Genomic DNA, 23329 nt, shown 5'->3' with positions numbered 1-23329 from the left:
AAACTTTTAGGTTACTTTTTATTCTTTTCATTATTACTCCGAAACGAATGAAGATAATTTCAATTTTTTTTTTGGAAATTAAAGCTAAAAGTCTGTAGTTTAAAGTGCAACTGAAAAAATTGCTGTATAATAAAAATTTTTAATTGTTATTAACAATTATTTTAAACAATTGCGATTTAAAGTATGTTCTCAATGTCGGAAAAAAATCAAACTATACTCATGTGATGCGCAAAACTCTAACGAGTAAATTAAAAAAAAAAAAGTGAGTAACCTCTAAAATTACAGAAGTTATGCATATTTTTCTGACGACGCGCGGGAATTAACTGATTCGCAAACTCTCGAGCGCGCGGGAATACGCCCGCGCCCGCGCCCGCCGCACTGCTCACACTTGTGTTTTCAAACAATTTATGTTTACAGAGAAGGAGAAGTAATTAAAATATTATTTTCTTACTGAATAGTTTATTAATATTTTTACTTTTGGAGTAATTATATACATAAAAACCATTTTGTATGTACTCATAAACTGCTTTGCAGTTTTTATGCTTTGATAAAAAACTTTTTTCGTGGGTCTGATATTCTTGAATCGTACAAAAATCGAAATCGATATTGTTTGTGTAGAATTTCATCAAAAAATTTTTTAAATAATTGGATTTCTAAATAAAATAATTGAATCATTTGTCACTTCTCCAAAATTCAATTTTTATTAGTGTTTTAACTGAAATTTCTTCTATAAATTCGCTATTTTTAATAATTTATTATTTCTTAAAATTGTATTCCCATAAAGAATTTTATTAACAAATTTTTAAATAATTGAATTCTTTGAACGAGTTTTAATAAAATGTTTAAGAATAATTATTATTCTTAAACATTTTATTTATTTATTTATTATTATTATTATTATTATTATTATTATTATTATTTATTATTATTATTTTTTTTTATTTATTATTTTATTTATTTTTTATTTTTATTTTTTGTTTTATTTTTTTTTAATAATAATTATTCTTAAACATTTTATTAAAACTCGTTCAAAGAATTCAATTATTTAAAAATTTGTTAATAAAATTCTTTATGGGAATACAATTTTAAGAAATAATAAATTATTAAAAATAGCGAATTTATAGAAGAAATTTCAGTTAAAACACTAATAAAAATTGAATTTTGGAGAAGTGACAAATGATTCAATTATTTTATTTAGAAATCCAATTATTTAAAAAATTTTTTGATGAAATTCTACACAAACAATATCGATTTCGATTTTTGTACGATTCAAGAATATCAGACCCACGAAAAAAGTTTTTTATCAAAGCATAAAAACTGCAAAGCAGTTTATGAGTACATACAAAATGGTTTTTATGTATATAATTACTCCAAAAGTAAAAATATTAATAAACTATTCAGTAAGAAAATAATATTTTAATTACTTCTCCTTCTCTGTAAACATAAATTGTTTGAAAACACAAGTGTGAGCAGTGCGGCGGGCGCGGGCGCGGGCGTATTCCCGCGCGCTCGAGAGTTTGCGAATCAGTTAATTCCCGCGCGTCGTCAGAAAAATATGCATAACTTCTGTAATTTTAGAGGTTACTCACTTTTTTTTTTTTTAATTTACTCGTTAGAGTTTTGCGCATCACATGAGTATAGTTTGATTTTTTTCCGACATTGAGAACATACTTTAAATCGCAATTGTTTAAAATAATTGTTAATAACAATTAAAAATTTTTATTATACAGCAATTTTTTCAGTTGCACTTTAAACTACAGACTTTTAGCTTTAATTTCCAAAAAAAAAATTGAAATTATCTTCATTCGTTTCGGAGTAATAATGAAAAGAATAAAAAGTAACCTAAAAGTTTAACACCTGATAACTTTCAAAATAAATAAAATTTTTGAAAAATATTTTAGCGGGTAAAAGTTTACTCATATATCTATCAAAAACCATAGATAACTTTCAATTCGGGGACAAAAATTTTTCAAGTGGCCGGTTTCACTTATTTTGACCCAGGGGTTTTTGTGGTAGCTGATTATAAATCCAATGTAGCTTGGAACTAGTGGCTTACTAAGTCCACGTCGTTAGTTCTGGGTCACGCAAAGTGTAAGTTGGTTTCGTATTTAAAAATTATTAAAGACCTAATACAGTTTCTAAAATTTATCCATTATCTTTAAATGCGACATTTTGAATATTGAAAATATGACATCTAATTCGTAATCAGTGACATCGAAAACCCCTAGATTCAAAGCTCCATATAAATTCATGAATTTAAAATTCTCGGTCCGCCATATTGGATTTGCCGTTTTTAATTTTCAAAATCCTACATCAGATTCGTAATCAGCGACCTCGAAAACCCCTAGATACCAAGTTCCATGAAAATCCATCTAATTTTAAATTTTCGTCCGCCGTATTGGATCCGCCATTTTTAATTTTCAAAATCTGACATTAGATTCATAATCAGCGACCTCGAAAACCTCTACATACTAAGTTTCATAAAAATCCATCAAATTTTAAATTTTTCTATACGCCATATTGGATTTACCATTTTAAAATTTCAAAATCCTACATCAGATTCGCAATCAGCGACCTCGAAAACGCCTAGATACCAAGTTCCATGAAAATTCATCGAATTGTAAATTTTCGTCCGCCATATTGGATCCGCCATTTTTAATTTTCAAAATCTGACATCAGATTCGTAATCAGCGACCTCGAAAACCCCTAAAGACAAAGTTTCATAAAAATCCATCAAATTTTAAACTTTTCGATACGCCATATTGGATTCACCATTTTGAATTTTCAAAATCCGACATCAGATTCGTAATCAGCGACGTCAAAAACCCCTAAATACCAAGTTCCATGAAAATCCATTAAATTTTATATTTTTGTCCGCCATATTGGATCCGCCATTTTGAATTTTTAAAATTTGACATCAGATTCGTAATCAGGGACCTCGAAAACCCCTACATACCAAGTTTCATGAAAATCCATCAAATTTTAAATTTTTCGGTACGCCATATTGGATCCGCCATTTTGAATTTTCAAAATCTGACATCAGATTCGTAATCAGCGACCCCGAAAACCCCTAGATATCATTTTGTAATTAAATATATTAACCCTATTTGAAGATAGGTTTTTTTATTCTTTATGGTACAGCATATGTACCGCTGGACGTTAAAGGGTTAAAAAATTGAAAAAAAAACTTTTTGCAAAAAAACAATTCTTTTTGAGTTCTGAGCCGAGTTCTGGTATCTGTAATGAGAGTTCTGCACATAATCCTAATAAATTTTTTTTCTAAACTTAAAATACTAAAAACTACAGAACTTTAAAAAATTACAAAAAAAACTTTTTTGCAAAAAATTAAATCTTTTTGAGTTTTGCGCAGAGTTCTGGTAATGTAATGAGAGTTCTGCACATAATCCCAATAAAATTTTTTTTTAACTTAAAATACTAAAAACTACAGAACTTTAAAAAATTTCCTCTTTTAATATGAGGCGCATGATTATTCCCGAAATCTTTTTTGACCAAATAGTTATTTGATATAAAACTACTTAACTTAAAATTCACATAATATGAACATTATTTGTCATAAATTTCATTGCACACAAAAACTGTGTAACATAAATATCATTTGTCATACTATTCATTTAACAGAAATATATTATATTACAAATCTCAGATAACTTACTTCCCATGTGACATAAAAATTATGTAACATAAATTTCTTTTAACATAAATTTCTTTGACATAAAATTTATTTAACGTAAATTTAATTTGTTATAAAATTCATTTGACATTATTTCATTTGGCATAAATGTCATTTAACGTAATTCTCATTTGACATAAAATCCATTTGACAGAAAATTTACTTGACATAAATTTCATTTGGTATAAATCCCATTTAACTCTTCGCAATGATGCCAGAACTCTAATCAGAACTCTGAATTTTAGAATTTTGAAATTTTTTGAGAATATTTATGTTCTTTAACATTTTTGATTTTAGATTTAAAACAAAATGTCATTAGAAATACTTATAGAACTCTTTATGACGATGTTAGAACTCTTTTCAGAACTTTCAGAACTCTAAATTTTAAAATTTTAGAAAATTTTAAAGTCCCGTAATTTTTTTGATTTTGGATTTTGAACAAAATGTCATTAGATATACTTATAGAACTCTTCGCAACGATGCCAGAACTCTATTCAGAACTCGCAAAATATTATTTTAATAACTTTTTTTAATTTGTTAATAACTTTTGAAATTTTTCAGAACTCTTGTTTTTTTGGTAGTGAACTCTAGAACTTTTTTTTCTCTTTCAGAATATTAATTTAGAATTCTTTTCTGAAAAAATTAAGTGCTATGCAAAGTTAGCACTATGATTTTTCATTGTCGCTTTTTTTATTGTTAATCATCAGAACTATTTAAATAATCGTTAGAGAACTCTAGAACTATTGCTAAAGTGACCAGAACTCTAGTAAAATTTTTGATTTTTGAAAAAAGTAGCCAGCTCTTAGACTATAACGTAAAGAACAATATTTTTATTGCTAACTCGTTTCTAAAATTTGAGGCAGTTCTCATGACAAAGCCCAAGACCCTGTTCGCCTTACTGATGGTGTAATTAATATGATCATCATAATTAAAAAATCTATTGAGCATTACCCCAAGGTCACGTATAACTGTTACTCCAGAAATAATTTCATTGCCAATTAGATAAAGGCAGTCAGGATCATTTCTGGATCTGGAATAGGACATGACGTAACATTTATTAATATTAAACAACAATTTATTTTTTACAGACCATTTGTAAAGACAATCAAGATCAGATTGCAGATCCAGTCGATCCTGAATGCATGAGATAGATTTATAAATTTTCAAATCGTCTGCAAATAAAAGAAAAAATGAATGCTTAAAAACCGTTTTAATGTCATTGATAAAAATTATGAAAAATAATGGACCTAAATTTGAACCTTGGGGAACTCCTGAGGTAGCTATAAAAATGTCGGAAAAGTCATAATTAATTCGCACCGATAGAGTACGTTCAGTGAGATAACTTTTTATCCACAATATTAGTCCATCAGGGCCCTAAGTTTCGCCAGAAGAATACCGTGGTCGACCTTATCAAAAGCCTTAGCGAAGTCTGCATAAATAGTATCCACCGCACAACCCGATTGAAGATTATTCAAAGCAAAATTAGAAAAAATAGTAAGGTTAGGTTAAGATTGATCTACCTCTGGTGAAACCGTGCTGCTCGTCGATAATCAAGTGATTAATTTGAAAATAAAAATAAAATAAAATTTTATCAAAATTTTTAAAAATAATTGAATTTTTGAGAAGAGTTTTATTACTTTTGAAAATAATTGAATTTCTGCAATCATTTCTAACTTTTTCAAAATTCCCAAAATTATATAGTACAATTTACGAACTTTTAGTCCTTTTTCAATCAAATTACGGACTTTACAGACCTTTTTTAAAAAAAAACTGACTTTTACGGTCTTGAAGCCAATTTACGGTCCTAATTCGAGCCCTGAGCAATATAAGTCAATATTTTAAAAATAATCTATAAGCTGAAAAATTTGAAAAAGAAGCTAGAAAGTAATGAAAGGACTTACATTTAACATCAACATCGGATCGGCGTGTATTAAGCGCACCATCCAAAACAGAAGATTCCTGTAACTGGAAACTTCTTCTCCTCTATCCCTATATTTGTTTTGTTCTTTGCCTTTGAGGGTTAAACTTTGTATCATTCGTAGCGGCGTGTGCGATATGTAATTTTGTGTAACTTTATTCAAAGCATCAGTGAACATATTTCTCAATTCGGCACTGCGAGAGTAAACCAAATCGATTTGAGGCCACCATGGTAATCTCGGTTGAGTAACGATTCTGTAATTTATTAGTCACAATATCATTATTATTATTACTCCTCAATGCATCTTGCAGACTTCGCACTCGATAATTCATTTTAAAATAGTAGCAAAAAGTAGCTATCGAAAAATTAAACTTGACGACCAAAAAACTCGTTTTAGACACTTCACAAAACTGACGAAAATTCCATTCCAAATTTTTTATTTTCCTCACTTTCTCCTAATTTTTATCAAAAATATTTACTTCTTTATTATCCTGCTAATAAATTAAATTCCTGCAACGAATTTTATTATTCATCAAAGAATTGAAATATTTATAAAAATAATTCAATTCTTGCCAAGAATTTTATAAACATTTTTAAATAATTCATTTCTTTCGACTAATTTTATGCAAATTATAATTTAAATAATTCAATTCCTGAGATATTTTTATTACTCATGAAAAAAATTTGAATTCTTACGAAGATTTTTACAAGAATTTTTTTAAATAATTAAATTCTGTTTGGAAATTTTATACGAAAATAGTAGATATTGAAAATCATTGAATTGCCAACAGTTTTTAAAAAATAATTAAATTTTACAAAGAATTCTATTAAAATTTTTGACAACAATTGAATGTCTCTGTGGTATTTTATTAAATTTTTTGGAAAATAATTGAATTTCTAAAAAGCATTTCATTATTTATGAAAATAATTGAATTCTTACGAACGATTTTATTAGAATTTTTTAAAATAATTGAATTTCCAAGAAGAAATTTATTACTTTCAAAAATAATTCAATTCTTGTAATGAATATTGTTATTTATGAAAATAATTGAATTTTGCAAAGAATTTTATTAAAATGTCTCAAAATAATTGAATTTTCAGGAATAATTTTATTATTTATCGAAAAATAATAGAATTCTTTGAAAGAATTATTTATGTAAATAATTGAATTCTTGGGAAGAATTTTATTAAAATTTAAAAGAGTAATTAATTTATTGCAAACAAATTTAATTAAAATTGTATTATAAAATAATCAGGGTTGCCACATTTTTGCTCATTTAAAAATCCCTGACTTTTCCAAGTTTTCCAGGTTAAAAAACGTTTTCCAGAATTTTTAACTAAAATTCTTCTTTAAATTAATTATTCGGTATTAATAATTTTCGAAAAATTTTCTTTGAACATTTTCAAATCCTTTTGTTTACAATTCAATTTTACGAAATTTCATCGATTATTTGGAAATTCTTCAATCAAATATATATTAGAAAATAAAAACTTCAAATAAAAAAAAAAAAAATTCAATTGAACTTTTAAAAAAAAAATTAAATCTACACAGTTTTAAGTTAAAAGTATGAAAAATTCAAACATTCAAAGATTATATAATTTGAAACCTTTTCAAAATTCAATTATTATCTAAAGTTTTAACTGAAATTCATATTTGAATCAATTATTATTAGAAAATTCTACGACAATTCAATTATTTAAATAAAAAAAATAACTTATTGAGGAATTGAATGTTTTTTAAAATTGAACTCTTATTTAAAGAATTTTATCAACAAATTTTTAAATAGGTAATTAAAATTCTTTTGAAGAATTTCAATAAAATTTTTAAGAATAATTGCATTTTTCGAGAAATAAGATTAAAATTGTATTAAAAATAATTGAATCTGTGTAAAAAATTTGATTGAATTGAGAAAAGTTTTTGAAAATATTTGAAATTTTGCCAAGAATTTCATTAAAATTTTTGAAAATAAATTGAAAAAAAAATTGAAAATAATTGAATTTTGGAGACAAATTTCAATATTTATAAAAATAATTGAAATTTTGACAATAAATTTTTTAAACTTTTGATCAACATTTGAATTTCTGCGAAGAATTTTATTACTTTCGAAAATAATTGAATTCTTGAGACGAATTTTTTAATAATATTTCTTTTTAAATACCTAATTATTTTTAATACAAAAATAAATAATTTATTGAATAATTGAATGTTTCTCAAAATTGAATTCTCATAAAGAATTTTATAAACAAATTTTTAAATAATTGAATTCTTTTGACGAATTTTAATAAAATTTTAAGAATAATTACATTTCTTGTCGAAAATTTTATTAAAATAGTAGATATTGAAAATCATTGAATGGAGAAGAATTTTTGAAAAAAAAAGTTGAATTTGTTAAAAAGAATTTCATTAAAATTTTTGAAAATAATTGAATTTTGGAGAAAAATTTTAATATTTATAAAGATAATTGAAATTTTGACGATAACTTTTTTGAACTTTTGACCATAATTGAATTTCTGCGAAGAATACTTTATTACTTTTGAAAATAATTGAATTCTTGAGATGAATTATTTAATATTTCTTTTTAAATACCTTATTGAATTCTTTTATGAAATTTTATTGAAATAGTAGATATTGAAAATAATTGAATTTTGATAAATATTATAGAAATTAATGAAATTTCTACAAAGAATTTTATTTAAATTATTTGGAAAAAAAATTGAAGTGTTAAAAAAATTTCATTAATATTTTTGAAAATAATTTAATGCTTTCAAGAAATTTAATAAATAAAATGAATTGACAATAATAATTAAATTCTAATAAATAATTTATAGGAAGGCTTTTTAAAATAATTGAGTTTCCTTGATGAATTTTAATAAAATTTTTAAGAATAATGACTTTTTTCGAGAAATCCCATTAAAATTGTATTAAAAATAATTAAAATTCTGCGGTGAGTTTTATTATTTATCGAAATATAATTGTAAATCTATAAAGTTTTTTATTATTTTATTATTATTTATGAAAATAATTGAATTTGGGATGAATTTTATCAATTTTTTTTTGAATAATTGAATTCTTTTGCGAAATTTTATGGAAATACCAGATATTGAAAATAATTGAATTTCGTATTATTTTTTGAAAACAGTTGAATAGTTTTAAAGAATTTGATTATAACTTTGGAGAATAGTTTTTTGATTTCTAGTATTAGCGAATTTAAAGTAGTGTAAGTTCTGAAAAGAAAAACTCAACTTGACTCACTTGTATAACGAACTGACTAGAACATATTGATAGGTCGAGGGTGAGTTAAGGTTCAAACAGACTCTAAGTACTTCGTTGTTGTGGGGTTTAATGCGAAAGCAACTGACGAAACAGTCTATCATCAAATCGATGTCTTGAGCCATGCAGCTCTGTCCTCTTGAGAAAGGCTTGCTTGGATTGAAGAGAAGTGAAGTTAAGTCGCTCATCACGTGTTGCACGAGGGTAAACATGACGTTATTCGAGTCACAATTGCTAATGTAAGTAGAGGCCTTGCATAATTTAACGCAGGTGACAGCGGCAGCTTCCACGATTTGTCTGTTCGAACCTCCGTGCATCACCAGTCCCTTTTTCACGCTGTCAATGAAGGATTTCTTTTTCGAGTGCTTCGGCGAGCATGGTGCACCCGTGTCGGCATTCACAATTTCCTCCAATACTTTCGGCGACAGTATCAACAGCATTATCTGGAGAGGCCAGACGGCAGCCGTTCGTCCCTTTTTATTATCCACAAACGAATCCAGTACATCGAACAATTCACCGCAAGCCTTTCCCAATTCTTCGTTCGGTCGCTTCTGCAAATCTGCAAATTCATGGGGATAGGTGTCCATCCAATTCCACACTGCCTTCTCCAAGGAATTCATCAGCACTAAGTATGCAGATTTCTTCAGTTGTCGGAATTTTTGTATTGCTTCTGATGTCAATAAAAATATTCTCATTAGTTTAGATAATCACTTGAAAAATTCAAAAAATAGCTTTTCAAAACATGCAATGCAAAAAACAATTAACTTGATAATTTTTTTATTTTGAGTAAGTGTATCAGTTGCTGCGAGGGATTCAGTTACTGAGCTTTTGTGAAAAGTACACTTAACAGGGTTGCCACGCTTTTGCTCATTTCAAATTCCCTGACTATTCCAGGTTTTCCAGGTTTTTAAAACTACATTTATATTTTACAAAATTAAATAATTAGTCATTATAATTTTTCCATAAGATTTTCAAAAATTTCAAATTCAAACTTTTTTGAAATTAAACAACTATATCTAAAACAACTATATCTTCATGTTTTATAAATAATTAAAAATTACCGACTGACAAAATCATTAATTTATATTATAAGAATATTGTTACTGCAACTTATTCAAAATTACTTTTATCACTTCAATTAAATTATTATTGTTTTCCGGAATTTTTAAACTAAAATTCTTCTTTAAATGAATTACTAGCAACAAATCGCGCGGCTAACTTCTTACTACCTTTTTAAAATAAAATTAGCAATTTTAAAAATAATAAAATTTGAAAATTTTCTAATTTAAATTTTTGTTGAAAATACTAAAAAAATTCAATTTTGTAGAATTTAAAAATAATTGCAAAAATTCTTTAAAAAAAATCAAATTCTTTTTATTAAATTCAACTATGTTCAAATCTTGAAAAAAATTCTCGTAAAAATCCCAATTATTTTTTATTTTAATGACAATCTTAAAATTTTTATTAAAATTAATTTTCAAAGATTTTAATGAAATAATTTTTAACAATTCGATTTTTTTTTAAAATAATTTGAATTAAATTCTTCGTAGAATTAAATTAATTTCAATAATATCAAAATTCAATTATTTTTAATATCTACTATTTCAATAAAAATTCACAAAAGAATTGAATTATTTAAAAAGAAATATATTATTAAAATTCATCGCAAGAATTAAAGTATTTTTCATAAATAATAAAATTCTTCTCAGGTATTTAATTATTTTCAATACAATTATTAAAAAATTCGATTACTTTGAAAACTTGTAATTAAAATGATTAAAGAAAGTCCATTATTTTAAAGAAACTTAAAGAAATTCTTCAAAAGAATTTAATTAAGATTATATACAATTTTAATAAAATTCTTCCTAAATTCAATTATTTTCATAAACAATACAATTCTTCGAAGATATTCAATTAGTATCAAATTTTTTGATAAAATTCTTTGCAAGAATTCAATCATTTGCAAATGTTTTATAAATTTTTTCGCAATAATACAATTATTTAACAAAAAAATTAATAAAAGTTCTTCATAAGAATTCAATTATTTTTGAAAATTTTAATAAAATTCGTTGCAAAAATTCAATTATTTTAAAAAAGTTTGATAAAATTCTTCGAATCAATTCAATTATTTTAAAAAATTTTGAAAAAATTCTCGGAAAAATTTCAATTATTTTCAAAAATTTTCCTCAATTCAATGATTTTTATAATATCTACTAAAATTTTTCAAAAGAATTCAATTATAAAAAATGTTATTGAAATTCTGTGCAAACATTTAATTATATTCATAAAATAATTAAAATTTCACAAAGAATTCAATTTTTTTCATAAATAATAAAATTTTTTAAGGAATTCAATTATTATTTTCATAAAAAATAATTTAAAATTCTAGAAAATAATAATTGAATTAAAATGATGAAAATAATTTTGATGAAGTTACAGTAACAATATTCTTATAATGTAAAATAATGATTTTATCTCTCGGTCATCTTTAATTTCTTAAAAAACATGAAGAAATCGATTACACCGAGTCTTCGACTCGGAGCAATCGCTATTTTCAAGTTTTATAAACAATACTTTTATAAGTTGTTTAATTTAAAAAAGGTTTGAATTTTTGAATGTCTTAATTTCAGTGGAAAATCCTGTTCCAAAAATAAGATTAAAATATAAATTGTGCAAATATTTTTCTTCTTTTTCTAAAACAAAATAATAATATTCTTAAAAAAATTTGTGATTCAAAAAGAAAATAATGGAAAATAAATAAATTTTCTATTTCCTAATCACAGTTGTTTAATAATTTTCTAATTTTTTTAGAAGTAAAAAACAAAAATAATTTTAATTTTACAAAACATAATATTTAACAAAATTTTAGTCTTTTAATGAAAAGAAGTAAAAAAAATTCTGATGATTTCTATTTTCTATCTAAAGTTAACAAAAAACAAACGTATAAACAAAAGATAACTTCAGAGTGTGAGGGACAGAAAAAGTGAATGAAAGAATGAAAGAACATTCAAATTAATATAGTTAATTTTTAATAATTTTTGAAATTTTTTTAAAAAATTATCAAATCCTTTTGTTTGCAATTCAATTTTACGAAATTTCATCGATTATCCAGAAATTCTTCAATCAAATATATTAGAAAATAAAAACTTCAAATAACTTAAAAAAATTTAATTAAACATTTAAAAAAAAATTAAATCTACACAATTTTCAGTTAAAAGTATGAAAAATTCAAACATTCAAAGATTATAATTTGAAACCTTTTCAAAATTCAATTATTTCTAAAAATTCAAGCTATAATACTTTCTCTATAAATTTGAATTTGTATAAAAATGTTTATTAATTGGAATTAGTGTCTGACTTTTTGCTTTTGAGTTAGTAAATTTTACTATTAAATTGGTAGAAACGACTATTTATTAGTAAAATCTGCTAATTCAAATTTCAAAAGCAAAAAGTCAGTCACTAATTCAAATTAGAAAAATTTTTACTAACTCAAATTTAGAGAGTTTAATATTCAATTATTATCTAAAATTTTTAACTAAAATTCATATTTAAATCAATTTTTATTAGAACATTCAACGAGAATTAAATTATTTAAATACAAAAATAAATAATTTATTGAGGAATTGAATGTTTTTTAAAATTCAACTCTCATAAAGAATTTTATCAAAAAAATTTTTAAATAATTGAATTCTCTTGACAAATTTTAATAAAATTTTTAAGAATAATTTCATTTTTCGAGAAATTAGATTAAAATTGTATTAAAAATAATTTAATTTCTGTAAAAAATTAGAAAAGTTTTTTAAAATAATTGAAAAATTTTCTTATTTATAAAGATAAATGAAATTTTGAAGAGAATTTTTTTAAACTTTTAACCGTAATTGAATTTCTGCGAAGAATTTAATTGCTCTCGAAAATAATTGAATTCTTTCAAGAAATTTAATTAAAAATGTATTGACAATAATACTTAAATTCTAAAAAATAAATTATAGGAAGGCTTTTTAAAATAATTCAATTTCTTTGATGAATTTTAATAAAACCTTTTCAAATTTCAATTATTTATAAAAATAATTTCAATATTCAATTATTTTCTACAATTTTAACAAAAATTCATTTTTAAATCATTTTTTTTTTAAATTCTACAAGAATTTAATTATTTAAAATCAAAAATAAATAATTTATTGAATAATTGATTAAATAATTCTCATAATTGAACTCTCATAAAGAATTTTATCAACAATTTTTTAAATATTAGAATTATTTCGACGAATTTTAATAAAATTTTTAAGAATAATTAAATTTTTCGAACAATTCGATTAAAATTATTTGATATTCTGAGATGAATTTTATTGTTTATAAAAATAATTAAATTGAATTCTTTCGAAGAATTTTATTATTTATGAAAATAATTGAATTCTTTCGAAGAATTTTATTAAATTTTTTGAAAATAATTTAATTTCTGCGAAGAACATCGATAACTTCTTTTTTAAATAAATATTTTATCATTATTATTTTTCCATTAAGATTTTCAAAAATTTCAAATTCGAACCTTTTGAAATTCAATAACTTATAAGAATAATATTATAAACATGAAGAATTCAATTACTATACGAGTCTTCGACTCGGAGTAAACGCTTTTTTCATGTTTTAAAATAATTAAAGGTGAACGAGTGATAAAATCATTATTTTATATTATAAGAATATTATTAATTTAACTTATTCGAAATTATTTTCATCATTTAAATTCAATTATTATTTTTCAGAAATTTTTAACTAAAATTCTTCTTTAAATCAATTATTAGTTAAAAAATACGAAAAATTTAGATTTTCAAAGATTTGAATTTTGAAACCTTTTCAAAATTCAATTATTTTGAAAAAAAATTCACGCTATAATGCCTTTAATATTAAATTATTTATTATTATTAATTATTTATTAATTATTTATTTTAACCAAAATTCATTTTTAAATAAATATTTATTAGAAAATTCTACTATTCAATTATTTAAATACAAAAATAAATAATTTATTCAATCAATTAAAAACTTTTTGAAGAATTTTATTAAAATTTTGAAAATAATTAAATTTCTGTAAAGAATTTAAATAATAATTTATGAAAATAATTGAATTCATGCGAAGAATTTTATTAAATTTTGTTTAAATAATTGAAATTTTGCCAAATTTTTTTTTTTAAATTTTAGACAATAATTTAATTCTTTAGAAGAATTTTGCTATCTATTTATAAAGGTAATTTAAATCTTGACGATAATTTAAAACAAATTTTGAAAATAATTTAATTTCTGCAAACTATTTTAATACTTATCAAAAGAACTGAATTCTTGTGATGAATTTTGCTATTTATCAAAATAATTGAGTTTTGGAAAATAATTTTATTAAAATTTCTCAAAATAATTAAATTTTTGTGGAGAATTTTGTTATTTATCAAGATAATTGCCTTAAATCTTTTGAAATAATTTAATAATATTAAAAAATTCATTCTGGTCAGAAATAGAAAATTTTTTGAAGGTTTTGTATTAGAATTCGTGGTAATTTCATAGTTTATGAGGGAAACAAGAAAGACACTAAAAATTAAGAATTTACTTATGAATTCTAAAAATTAAATTTTTTCCAGTACTTTTAATAAAAATCCCTGACTTTTCCCTGAATTCCCTGATTTCCCTGACCTGTGGCAACCCTGTTGTTTAAATGCTGTATCTGTATTTTTATGGGGAAATCATTTTTGTAAAATTTTCTTAAGAACACAAACAATTAGTTTAATAAATTTTGAATTTAATATAAACTTCTTTCTTTATGCAGAAGATATTTGGGCTTTTTTTGCCGCAGAAACTAATACACTAACCCTACCTTTCCTTTTTTCTTTGAATGCATAAAAAAATTTTGCAAATATTGAAATCTAGTCTAAAATAATTATAATGAGTAGAAAGCGAACCATTTAAAAGTTTTGCAAGCCTATGAACGTCGACGTTAATATGTTGGATAAGTTCGATGTCACTGTAATCAGGATTCTCTTCATTGCTAACGGAAAGTTCTTGAAGTCGAGCAGATATTCTGTTAAAGACAGCGTTAAAAAAATTTAAGCTCAGAGCAAAAAGAACTTTACTTGCCAGATTTTTTAAATGAGCATTTTGAGGACTGTCGTTTGGAATATCTGCAAATACGAAATTATTCTCAAATTAAAAGCAATGTTTAAAGCAATAATTATGTTATTCATAACAAGATGTTGTCACTTACCGATAAACTGGCAAATTTCCTTAAGTGTTTTCTTAACGTTCATAGCCTCGTCATATTTTGTAGTGTCTTTAGGTTGATTAGCGAGGCATCGCTCTAGAGTATCTAATACTATAATAATCGATTCGTAGCAATTTCGTTCTTGGTCTGTAGCATTGAAAGAGCGTTGTCCTCCTGTCGATGGTACCATTTCGTTGACGCGTTGCAGCATCTTTGTAAGGCCAGATATCACTAGGGAGAAACGATATCGAGAAATTTTTATCAAACATTTCTTGTTCTTCTCCTCATTCAGCCGGGAGTGTGTAGTTTGATGACCAGTCCGACAAGGCAGCTGCAAAAATTATTCAATATTAATAACAATCAATTTCTCAAGTTACAACAGTGAAAAATATTAACGGACCAATTACTGACAAAAATATAAGCAGTCCAAGCCAAATAAGAGATCATTTTACTTCAAACTAGAAATTCAATTTCTCATAACTATAAAACATGAAGATATCAATAACTCATTAAGTCATCGATTTCTTCGTGTTTTATAATAATTACAGATGACCGAATAATGAAATCATTAGGGTCAGAATTCGTGAAGTTATCACAGAAAATAAAAAGTATTTTTTTTTAAATCGAAATGTTGAAAAAACATTTGTATTCGGCCTTAAGGGGACCCGCACCCGAAATTTTAACTATAATAGAATATAATTGGGAAAATTTTTTATATTTTTTTCCTGACACTATTTTGATTCAGAAATAAGGTGAAAAAAACAAAAAAAATTTTCATGATTTTTTCGGAAATTTAAAAATTTTTTTTAAAAATTTTTTTGTGTAACTTTTGACAAAATTAAAATTTTACAAAATCCACGCCCTTAATTATAAAATGGAGTGTAAGAAACTCATTAAAACAAAAACCATGAAAAAATAATAAAATTTGTGAAAGAAGAAGCATTTTTTATAAGTTTATGATATAACATTATAAACCATAAATTTACAAAAAAATCCTTCTTCTTTCACAAATTTTATTATTTTTTCATGGTTTTTGTTTTAATGAGTTTCTTACACTCCATTTTATATTTAAGGGCATGGATTTTGTGAAATTTTAATTTTGTGAAAAGTTACAAAAAAAAAATTTTTTAATTTCCGAAAAAATCATGAAATTTTTTTTTGATTTTTTCACCTTATTTCTGAATCAAAATAGTGTCAGAAAAAAAATATACAAAATTTTTTCAATTATATTCTGTTATAGTTGAAATTTCGGCTGCGGGTCCCCTTAAGAATGTCTCCACCAAAAAACAGAAAAAAAAGTTATTTTTTATAAAAGTTATTGCAAAATTAATTTTTTTGCAACTTTTTAAACAAAATTTGATTTCTCCTAAATGAATGAACCGATTTAAATGAACCAAGCGGGAATATAAAGGGGATAAAATATACTTTCGTTTAGAATTAGAAAATTTTTAAAAAGTTTATTTTTTAATAATTATTTAATAAATTTTTTATAAACAATTAATTTTTTTTAATGTTCTGCGCCTTTTAAAAATTTGAAAAAAATATTAACATACACTTAAAACTATAAGAAATCAAAAACCGCTGAGAAAATTTTGGAGCGACAATTATTTTAAAAGTTATAATGAAAATTATATTGGCGCGGTGTTGTGCATCAACGCTGAACTTTGTTTTTTGATCATTTTTATCAGTTTTTATGGTTATATATTTGAATAAAAATGTTAATTTGACAGTGTAGTTAAAAATAATGTTTTAATTCTGAAAATCATCAAAATCGCATCTCCGTTCAATGTAATTTTCATTATAACTTTTAAAATAATTGTCGCTCCAAAATTTTCTCAACGGATTTTGATTTCTTATAGTTTTAAGTGTATGTTAATATTTTTTTCAAATTTTTAAAAGGCGTAGAACATTAAAAAAAATTAATTGTTTATAAAAAATTTATTAAATACATATTAAAAAATAAACTTTTTAAAAATTTTCTAATTCTAAACGAAAGTATATTTTATCCCCTTTATATTCCCGCTTGGTTCATTTAAATCGGTTCATTCATTTACGAGAAATAAAATTTTGTTTAAAAAGTTGCAAAAAAATTAATTTTGCAATAACTTTTATAAAAAATAATTTTTTTTCTGTTTTTTGGTGGACACATTTTTAAGGCCAAATAGAAATGTTTTTTCAACATTTCGATTTAAAAAAAATACTTTTTATTTTCTGTGAAAATTTCACGAATTCTGACCCATTATCAATTCAATTGAGGCCTTGGATCCAATAACTCGCCCGACGCTCGAAGGCACGCGCCAATACCAGTCGGGTAGCAGTGAATGGCCCAGAGGCGCTCACTGCTCACTGACTGGCAGTTGCGCGTTCCTCCGAGCGTCGGGCGAGTTATTGGATCCAAGGCCTCAATTATTATTTTCAAGAATTTTGAACTAAAATTCTTTCAAATCCATTTATTTACAATATTCAATTTTTCGAAATTTCAATTATTCGTAAATTCTTCATATGTTACAAAATAAAAACTTCAAACAGTTCAAATAAAATAAAAAAAATTCAATTAAACTTTTTCAAAAAAATTACTTTCAAATTTCAGGCCTCGGATCGACTTTAAGGTGCAAAAAAGTCGCTTTAGTCGATTTAAAATAGAAAAAAAGTCGAAAAAGTCGTTTATTTAATTCAGTGTCGTCACAAAAATTTATTTTCTATTCTTCTGATCTTTCACTCATTTCTAAATTTAATTATGTAAAACTTGAATAATTTCGTTAAATAAATATTTAAATACTTCTTGTTTGTTTTTATACGGGAATAAAATTTAAAAAATTTCTATTTAAAACCTTCTGAAATTTAATAAGTTCTAAAAATTACAACTTTAATTCTCTTAAAACTCAATTAATTTCTACAATTTTTTAATCAAACTTCTTCTCGAAATCAATTATTTTTAATAATTTTCCGAAAGTTCTTACAGAATTCAATTATTTAAATACAACTTAGAATGTTTTCAGGACCTTAATTTTTGTGAAATAAATCTGTTTATATTGTGACCTTAAGGCTACAATATAAACAGATTTATTATTTAAATACAAAAATTCAGTTCTTTATAATGGATTTTAACTGTCTCATGTTTTTTAAGTTATTAATTAATTTTCGAAAAATTATAATAAAGAAATTCTTAAAATTAATTTTTCAAAAATATTTTTAAAATAATTTATGAAAGATAATAGTTTTTCAATTATATAGAATTGAAAAATTTCCAAACAATTGCAATTTGGTAAATTCTATTCAAAAAATAATTGAATTTTTAAAGAATTTTAATTATTACCTATAAACGCGATTTCTTCAAAATTTTAATAAATCAAAAAAAGTCATATCTTGTTAAAATGTTAAAAGTAATTGTAAAAAATTTTAATGTTATTATTTTTTGTATGTATTTGAATTTTTTGAAATTTGTAATTGAAAATATTGAAAATAATTGAATTTTAAAAAATTAGAATGCGAAAAATTCTAAGAATTATTTGTTTCAAAAAATATTTTAATATAATTTTTTTTAAGCTAATTTTCATTAGTTACCATTTTTAAATTTACACTTGAAGATTTTTAATTAAAATTTTTGAGAAATCAATTATTTTCAAAATTTACAATTAAAATTCTTTTAAAGTTTATTTTCAAAATTTTTTACAAAACACTTTGGAAAAAATCAATTATTTTCAATTTAATTTTATAAAATTTTAAATTTTATTGAAACTCTTTTCTTATTGTAAATTTTAAAAATTTATTTAGTATTTAATATTTATAAAAATTGTTGAATTGTTTCAAAGAAATTATTTAAAATTTTAGGAAATAATTGAATTTTATGGAAATATTTGAATTCTTACGAGAAATTCAATTAAATATGCTTTGAAAATAATTGAATTCCTGCAAAGAATTTTACTATTTATAAAAAAAATTGAATTCTTGCGAAGAATTTTGCCATTTATAAAAATAATTGAATTGTTTCGAAGGATTTATTAAGATTTTTGAAAATAATTGAATTTATTCAAATAATTTTAAAAAAATCCACAATTAAACTTTCTCAAAAAAAAATTAATTCAACAGAATTGATAGTTAAAAATATTGAAAACTCCAAATTTTCAAAGATTTTAATTTGAAACCGCATTTGCAAATTCAATTATTTCTAAAAATCTACTCTATAATGCTTTCAATATTCAATTATAATCTAAAATTTTAAGTGAAATTAATTTTTAAAACAATATTCATTAGAAAATTTTTTTGACGAATTTTAATCAAATTTTTAAGAATAATTATATTTTTTGAGAAATTCGATTAAAATTGTATTAAAAATAATTGAAATTCTGCAATGAGTTTTATTATTTATGAAAATAAATGAATTCCTAAAAAGAACTTTATTTTTTACGAAAATAATTGAATTCATGTAAAAATTTTATTATTTATGAAAATAATTGAATGATTGCGATGAAATTTATAAAAAAAATTTGTAAATAATTAAATTCCTGTGAAAATTTATTTATTTTATATTGAAATAATTAAAGATTTGCGTAGAATTTTATTAAATTTTTTTTAAATAATTGAATTCTTTTGTAAAATTTTATTAAAATAGTAAATATTAAAAATCCTTGAATTGAGGAAAATTTTTGAAAATAATTGAAATTTTGCCAAGAATTTTATTAACATTTTTAAAAGTAATTCAATTCAATTCAATAACTTATAATAATTAACAGTGGCAGAGTTAACAGTTGGCAGAATCTATTATTTTATATTATAATATAAGAATATTGTTACTGTAGCTTCTTCTTAACTTATTTCATCATTTCAATTCAATGATTATTTTCTAAAAATTTTAAATAAAATTCTTCTTTAAATCAATTATTTTTAATAATTTTTGATAAAGTTGTTTTGAGAAGTTTCAAATTCATTTGTTTACAATTCAATTTTACAAAACTTCGATTACTCGGAAATTCTTCAATTAAATATATCTACATTATAATAAAAACTTTAAATCATTTTAAATAAATTCAATTAAAGATTATCAATTCAGATTTTTAAAGATTTTAATTTGAAACCTTTACAAAATTCAATTATTTCTAAAAATTGCAATTATTAGTAACTTCTCCAAAATTCAATTATTATCTCAAACTTTAATTGAAATTAATTTTTAAATCAATCTTTATTAGAAATTAAAAAATTCTACTCGAATTCAATTATTTAAATACAAAGATAATTAATAAATTGAATACAAAAAATACAAAGATAATTTATTGAATAATTGAATATTTGTTAAAATTGAATTCTCATAAAAAATTTTATAAACAAATTTTTAAATAATTGAATTCTTTCGACGAATTTTAATATCATTTTTAAGAATAATTACATTTTTCGAGGAATTCGATTAAAACTGTATTAAAAATAATTGAAATTCTGCAATGAGTTTCATTATTTATGAAAATAATTAAATTATTACGAAGAATTTTATTAAAAACTTTTAAACAATTGATTTTTTTTCGAAAAAAATTATGCAAATTCTATTTTTAATAATCAAATTAATTCCTGTGAAATTTTCATTCTTTTATAGAAAATAATTAAATATTCGTGTAGAACTTTGTCAAAATTGTCTTTAAATAATTTAATTCTTTTGGGAAATTTTATTAAAATAATAGATTATACAAATTATTGAATTAAGAAAAAATTTTTGAAAATATTTTAATTTTAAATACTTTGGAAAATAATTGAATTCTTGTGATGAATATTGTTATTAATTTATAAAAATAATTGACTTCCTCCGAATGATTTTATTATTTATGAAAAGAATTAAATCCCTGAAAATAGATTTAAAATTTATGAAAATAATTGAATTACTTCGAAGATGAATTTAATGCCAAATTTTAAAACATTTCATTTTTTTTGAAAAAATTTATGCAAATTCTATTGTTATACAGTAAATTTAAGAAATTTAATTTTCTCCAGTACTTTTAATAAAAATCCCCGATTTTTCCCTGATTTCCCTGACCTGTGGCAACCCTGAATAATCTTGTCTGGTTATTTTACTGTGTACAACATTTATCATTTACAATTACAGTAGAAACTAGAGGAAGTATTTAAAGACCACACCCCTAATTTCCTTAAATGAAAATAGATAATTTCTTCCCTTTGCCAACCTGCAATCAATTGAGTTGATTGAATTTACTCCTTGAGATGCAATTAATCGTCGATTTGTGTTTGTTTACCGTGTGTCAACCTTATTTTACATATCATATGTATTTTCATTCATGCAGTTGTAAAACGATAGAAGTGGGGCAGGAGAATTCGGAAACATCAACGGCGATTGGACTACAACCCGGAAGCAGGGATAGAGGGGAAAAAGCTGAGAAACAGAAGGTCAAATCACCGAGGAAGGGGAAGAGGAGAGGCTTCAACAATTTCTATGAATGAATCTTCTAAACACACAAGTACGACAATAATTCAATGTGAAATGCAATTAAGATCGACAATTATCTTAATGTAAACTTCTACGTTTATTTATTCATTTTTCTTTTAGAATTTCTTTAAACAAGTTGTGTGAAAATACATTAAAACTATTTCAAGAACTTTCATAACATAAATATTATTTTTGACAAAAACTTCGATTTTCAACAAGTCCTCGAAAACACTTTTTTCACTTTACCGTCTATGTGAATAAATTTTTAACTTTAACATTTAAATGTCAAAATTTGGTAATGTAAATTGTAAACCAAATAGAAAATAATAAAGTATTTTTGTTGAAGTTAAAAATTTCCCCATAGTGAAAGGAGCAGGGGTGTTCTAACCTCAAAATAAATATAATAGTTTTTTTAGACAGAAAGACTCGTTTTTTTGTGTGCTCGAGTGGAAAAATGAAATAAATGCGGGGAATGTAAATTTGGAGGAAACAGAATGAAATGAAAATCAACGACAGGAGATGGTATAGTTGAATAATGTACCTGATCCTCGAATCGCGCGATGAGCGCATTCGCCCACTCCCCCGGCTTTTGCGTCCCCATCGCGGCCGTTTTTCACTAGAGCTTCATTGACGGGACGTCATAACAATTTTTTTCAGTTTTTACACTTGTTTACAATCTTTTTTGGCCGAGCACTGTTGCCCGCAATCAAGACGTCGCCATTTACGAACTTGCACTGGCAAGCGTGAATTGTAATTGGGCGGTTAAAACGTGATTACGATTGGAGGACGAGGGAGAATGGGATTGGTTGGATGGGAATTATGAATGAGTTTCCGTAGTCACTGCCTTGAAAAGCACCAATACAAAAGCAGCTTTAGGGGAAGCAGAGTTCATTTTCCCCACCAGGCGATCGCGCCATTCATAAGAGCAATTCGGTCCCTTCGGTCAATAATAGGCAGATCAGGCATTCCTTCAATGGAATCAAGTGGATAGGAGTCAATAGGAGTGGAGTCTCAAATTATTCTCAGTCTTCTGTTCAATGAACGTTCCAATATTTGTATCCTTCCTTTTTTTCTTGATCAAAATTAAATTCAAAAATATTGACAAATTAAAAACCTTTCAGTTTACATAGGTATAAATATTATAATTATTTCAAATATCTTTTTATAAACAAATTTGTTTGAATCAATCAAAAAATTACCAAACATTTGTTTCGTTTGACTAAAAATTTATGCTGTATAGTTGACCAAATTCTTTCCTCAAAAACAAAATTTATTAAACCTAAATGAATATTTATTTAGATTAAACAAATTTTATTTAAAATATGGGCAATTCCATGTGAAATTTTTCTATGACATTTTTAAATCGGTTAAATATATTTTTTCTCGTTCTTTATGGAAAAATATAAAACACGTATTTTTTATTTTTGTATAATAACCTGATTTTAAAAAACTTTCTGTATAATTATCAGGTACTATAAATAAATAAATAATAAATTAAAATTAATCACGCCAAAATTAACAAAAATTAATTTGTTTAAAAAAAATAATTTTTTTTAATAAATTAAATACTTTAAAAAACAATTTTTTTACATTACTTAAAAGTTGAAGAAAAACGAAAAAGAAAAAAGTTTAAAAAAATTTAATTACTTAATAATTTTCTAAATATATATATATCAAAATTTTCGAAAAATAAAAACTCGTAATTTTAATTAATTTTCACTGCCGATTTTTTATACACTTATTTCATGACTCTGAACAATTAATCGTATAAGGATTAG

The 23329-nt window shown here is 23.6% G+C and overlaps 1 protein-coding gene across 3 annotated transcripts in view; it reads right to left on the bottom strand.

Annotated features, from left to right (window-relative positions):
* The window catches only part of LOC122513003 (neurofibromin), an 80584-nt gene extending 58303 nt beyond the window's left edge, over window positions 1–22281 (bottom strand). For all 3 annotated transcript variants that reach the window (XM_043629227.1, XM_043629228.1, XM_043629229.1), the window contains exons 1-5: window positions 22093–22281; window positions 15128–15455; window positions 14826–15044; window positions 8863–9550; window positions 5593–5863 (exon numbers count right to left, since the gene is read on the bottom strand). In XM_043629227.1, the coding sequence (XP_043485162.1) occupies window positions 5593–5863; window positions 8863–9550; window positions 14826–15044; window positions 15128–15455; window positions 22093–22152 (1566 nt within the window). In that variant the 5' untranslated portion in view covers window positions 22153–22281. The remainder of the gene's footprint in view (window positions 1–5592; window positions 5864–8862; window positions 9551–14825; window positions 15045–15127; window positions 15456–22092) is intronic.
* Window positions 22282–23329: the final 1048 nt, after the last annotated feature.

The sequence above is a fragment of the Leptopilina heterotoma genome, unplaced genomic scaffold, assembly GCF_015476425.1.
Source record: "Leptopilina heterotoma isolate Lh14 unplaced genomic scaffold, ASM1547642v1 Lhet_130, whole genome shotgun sequence".
NCBI lineage: Eukaryota > Metazoa > Arthropoda > Insecta > Hymenoptera > Figitidae > Leptopilina > Leptopilina heterotoma.
Note: the sequence above shows the minus strand (reverse complement) of the source record. Positions and strands in the feature narration are given on the sequence as shown.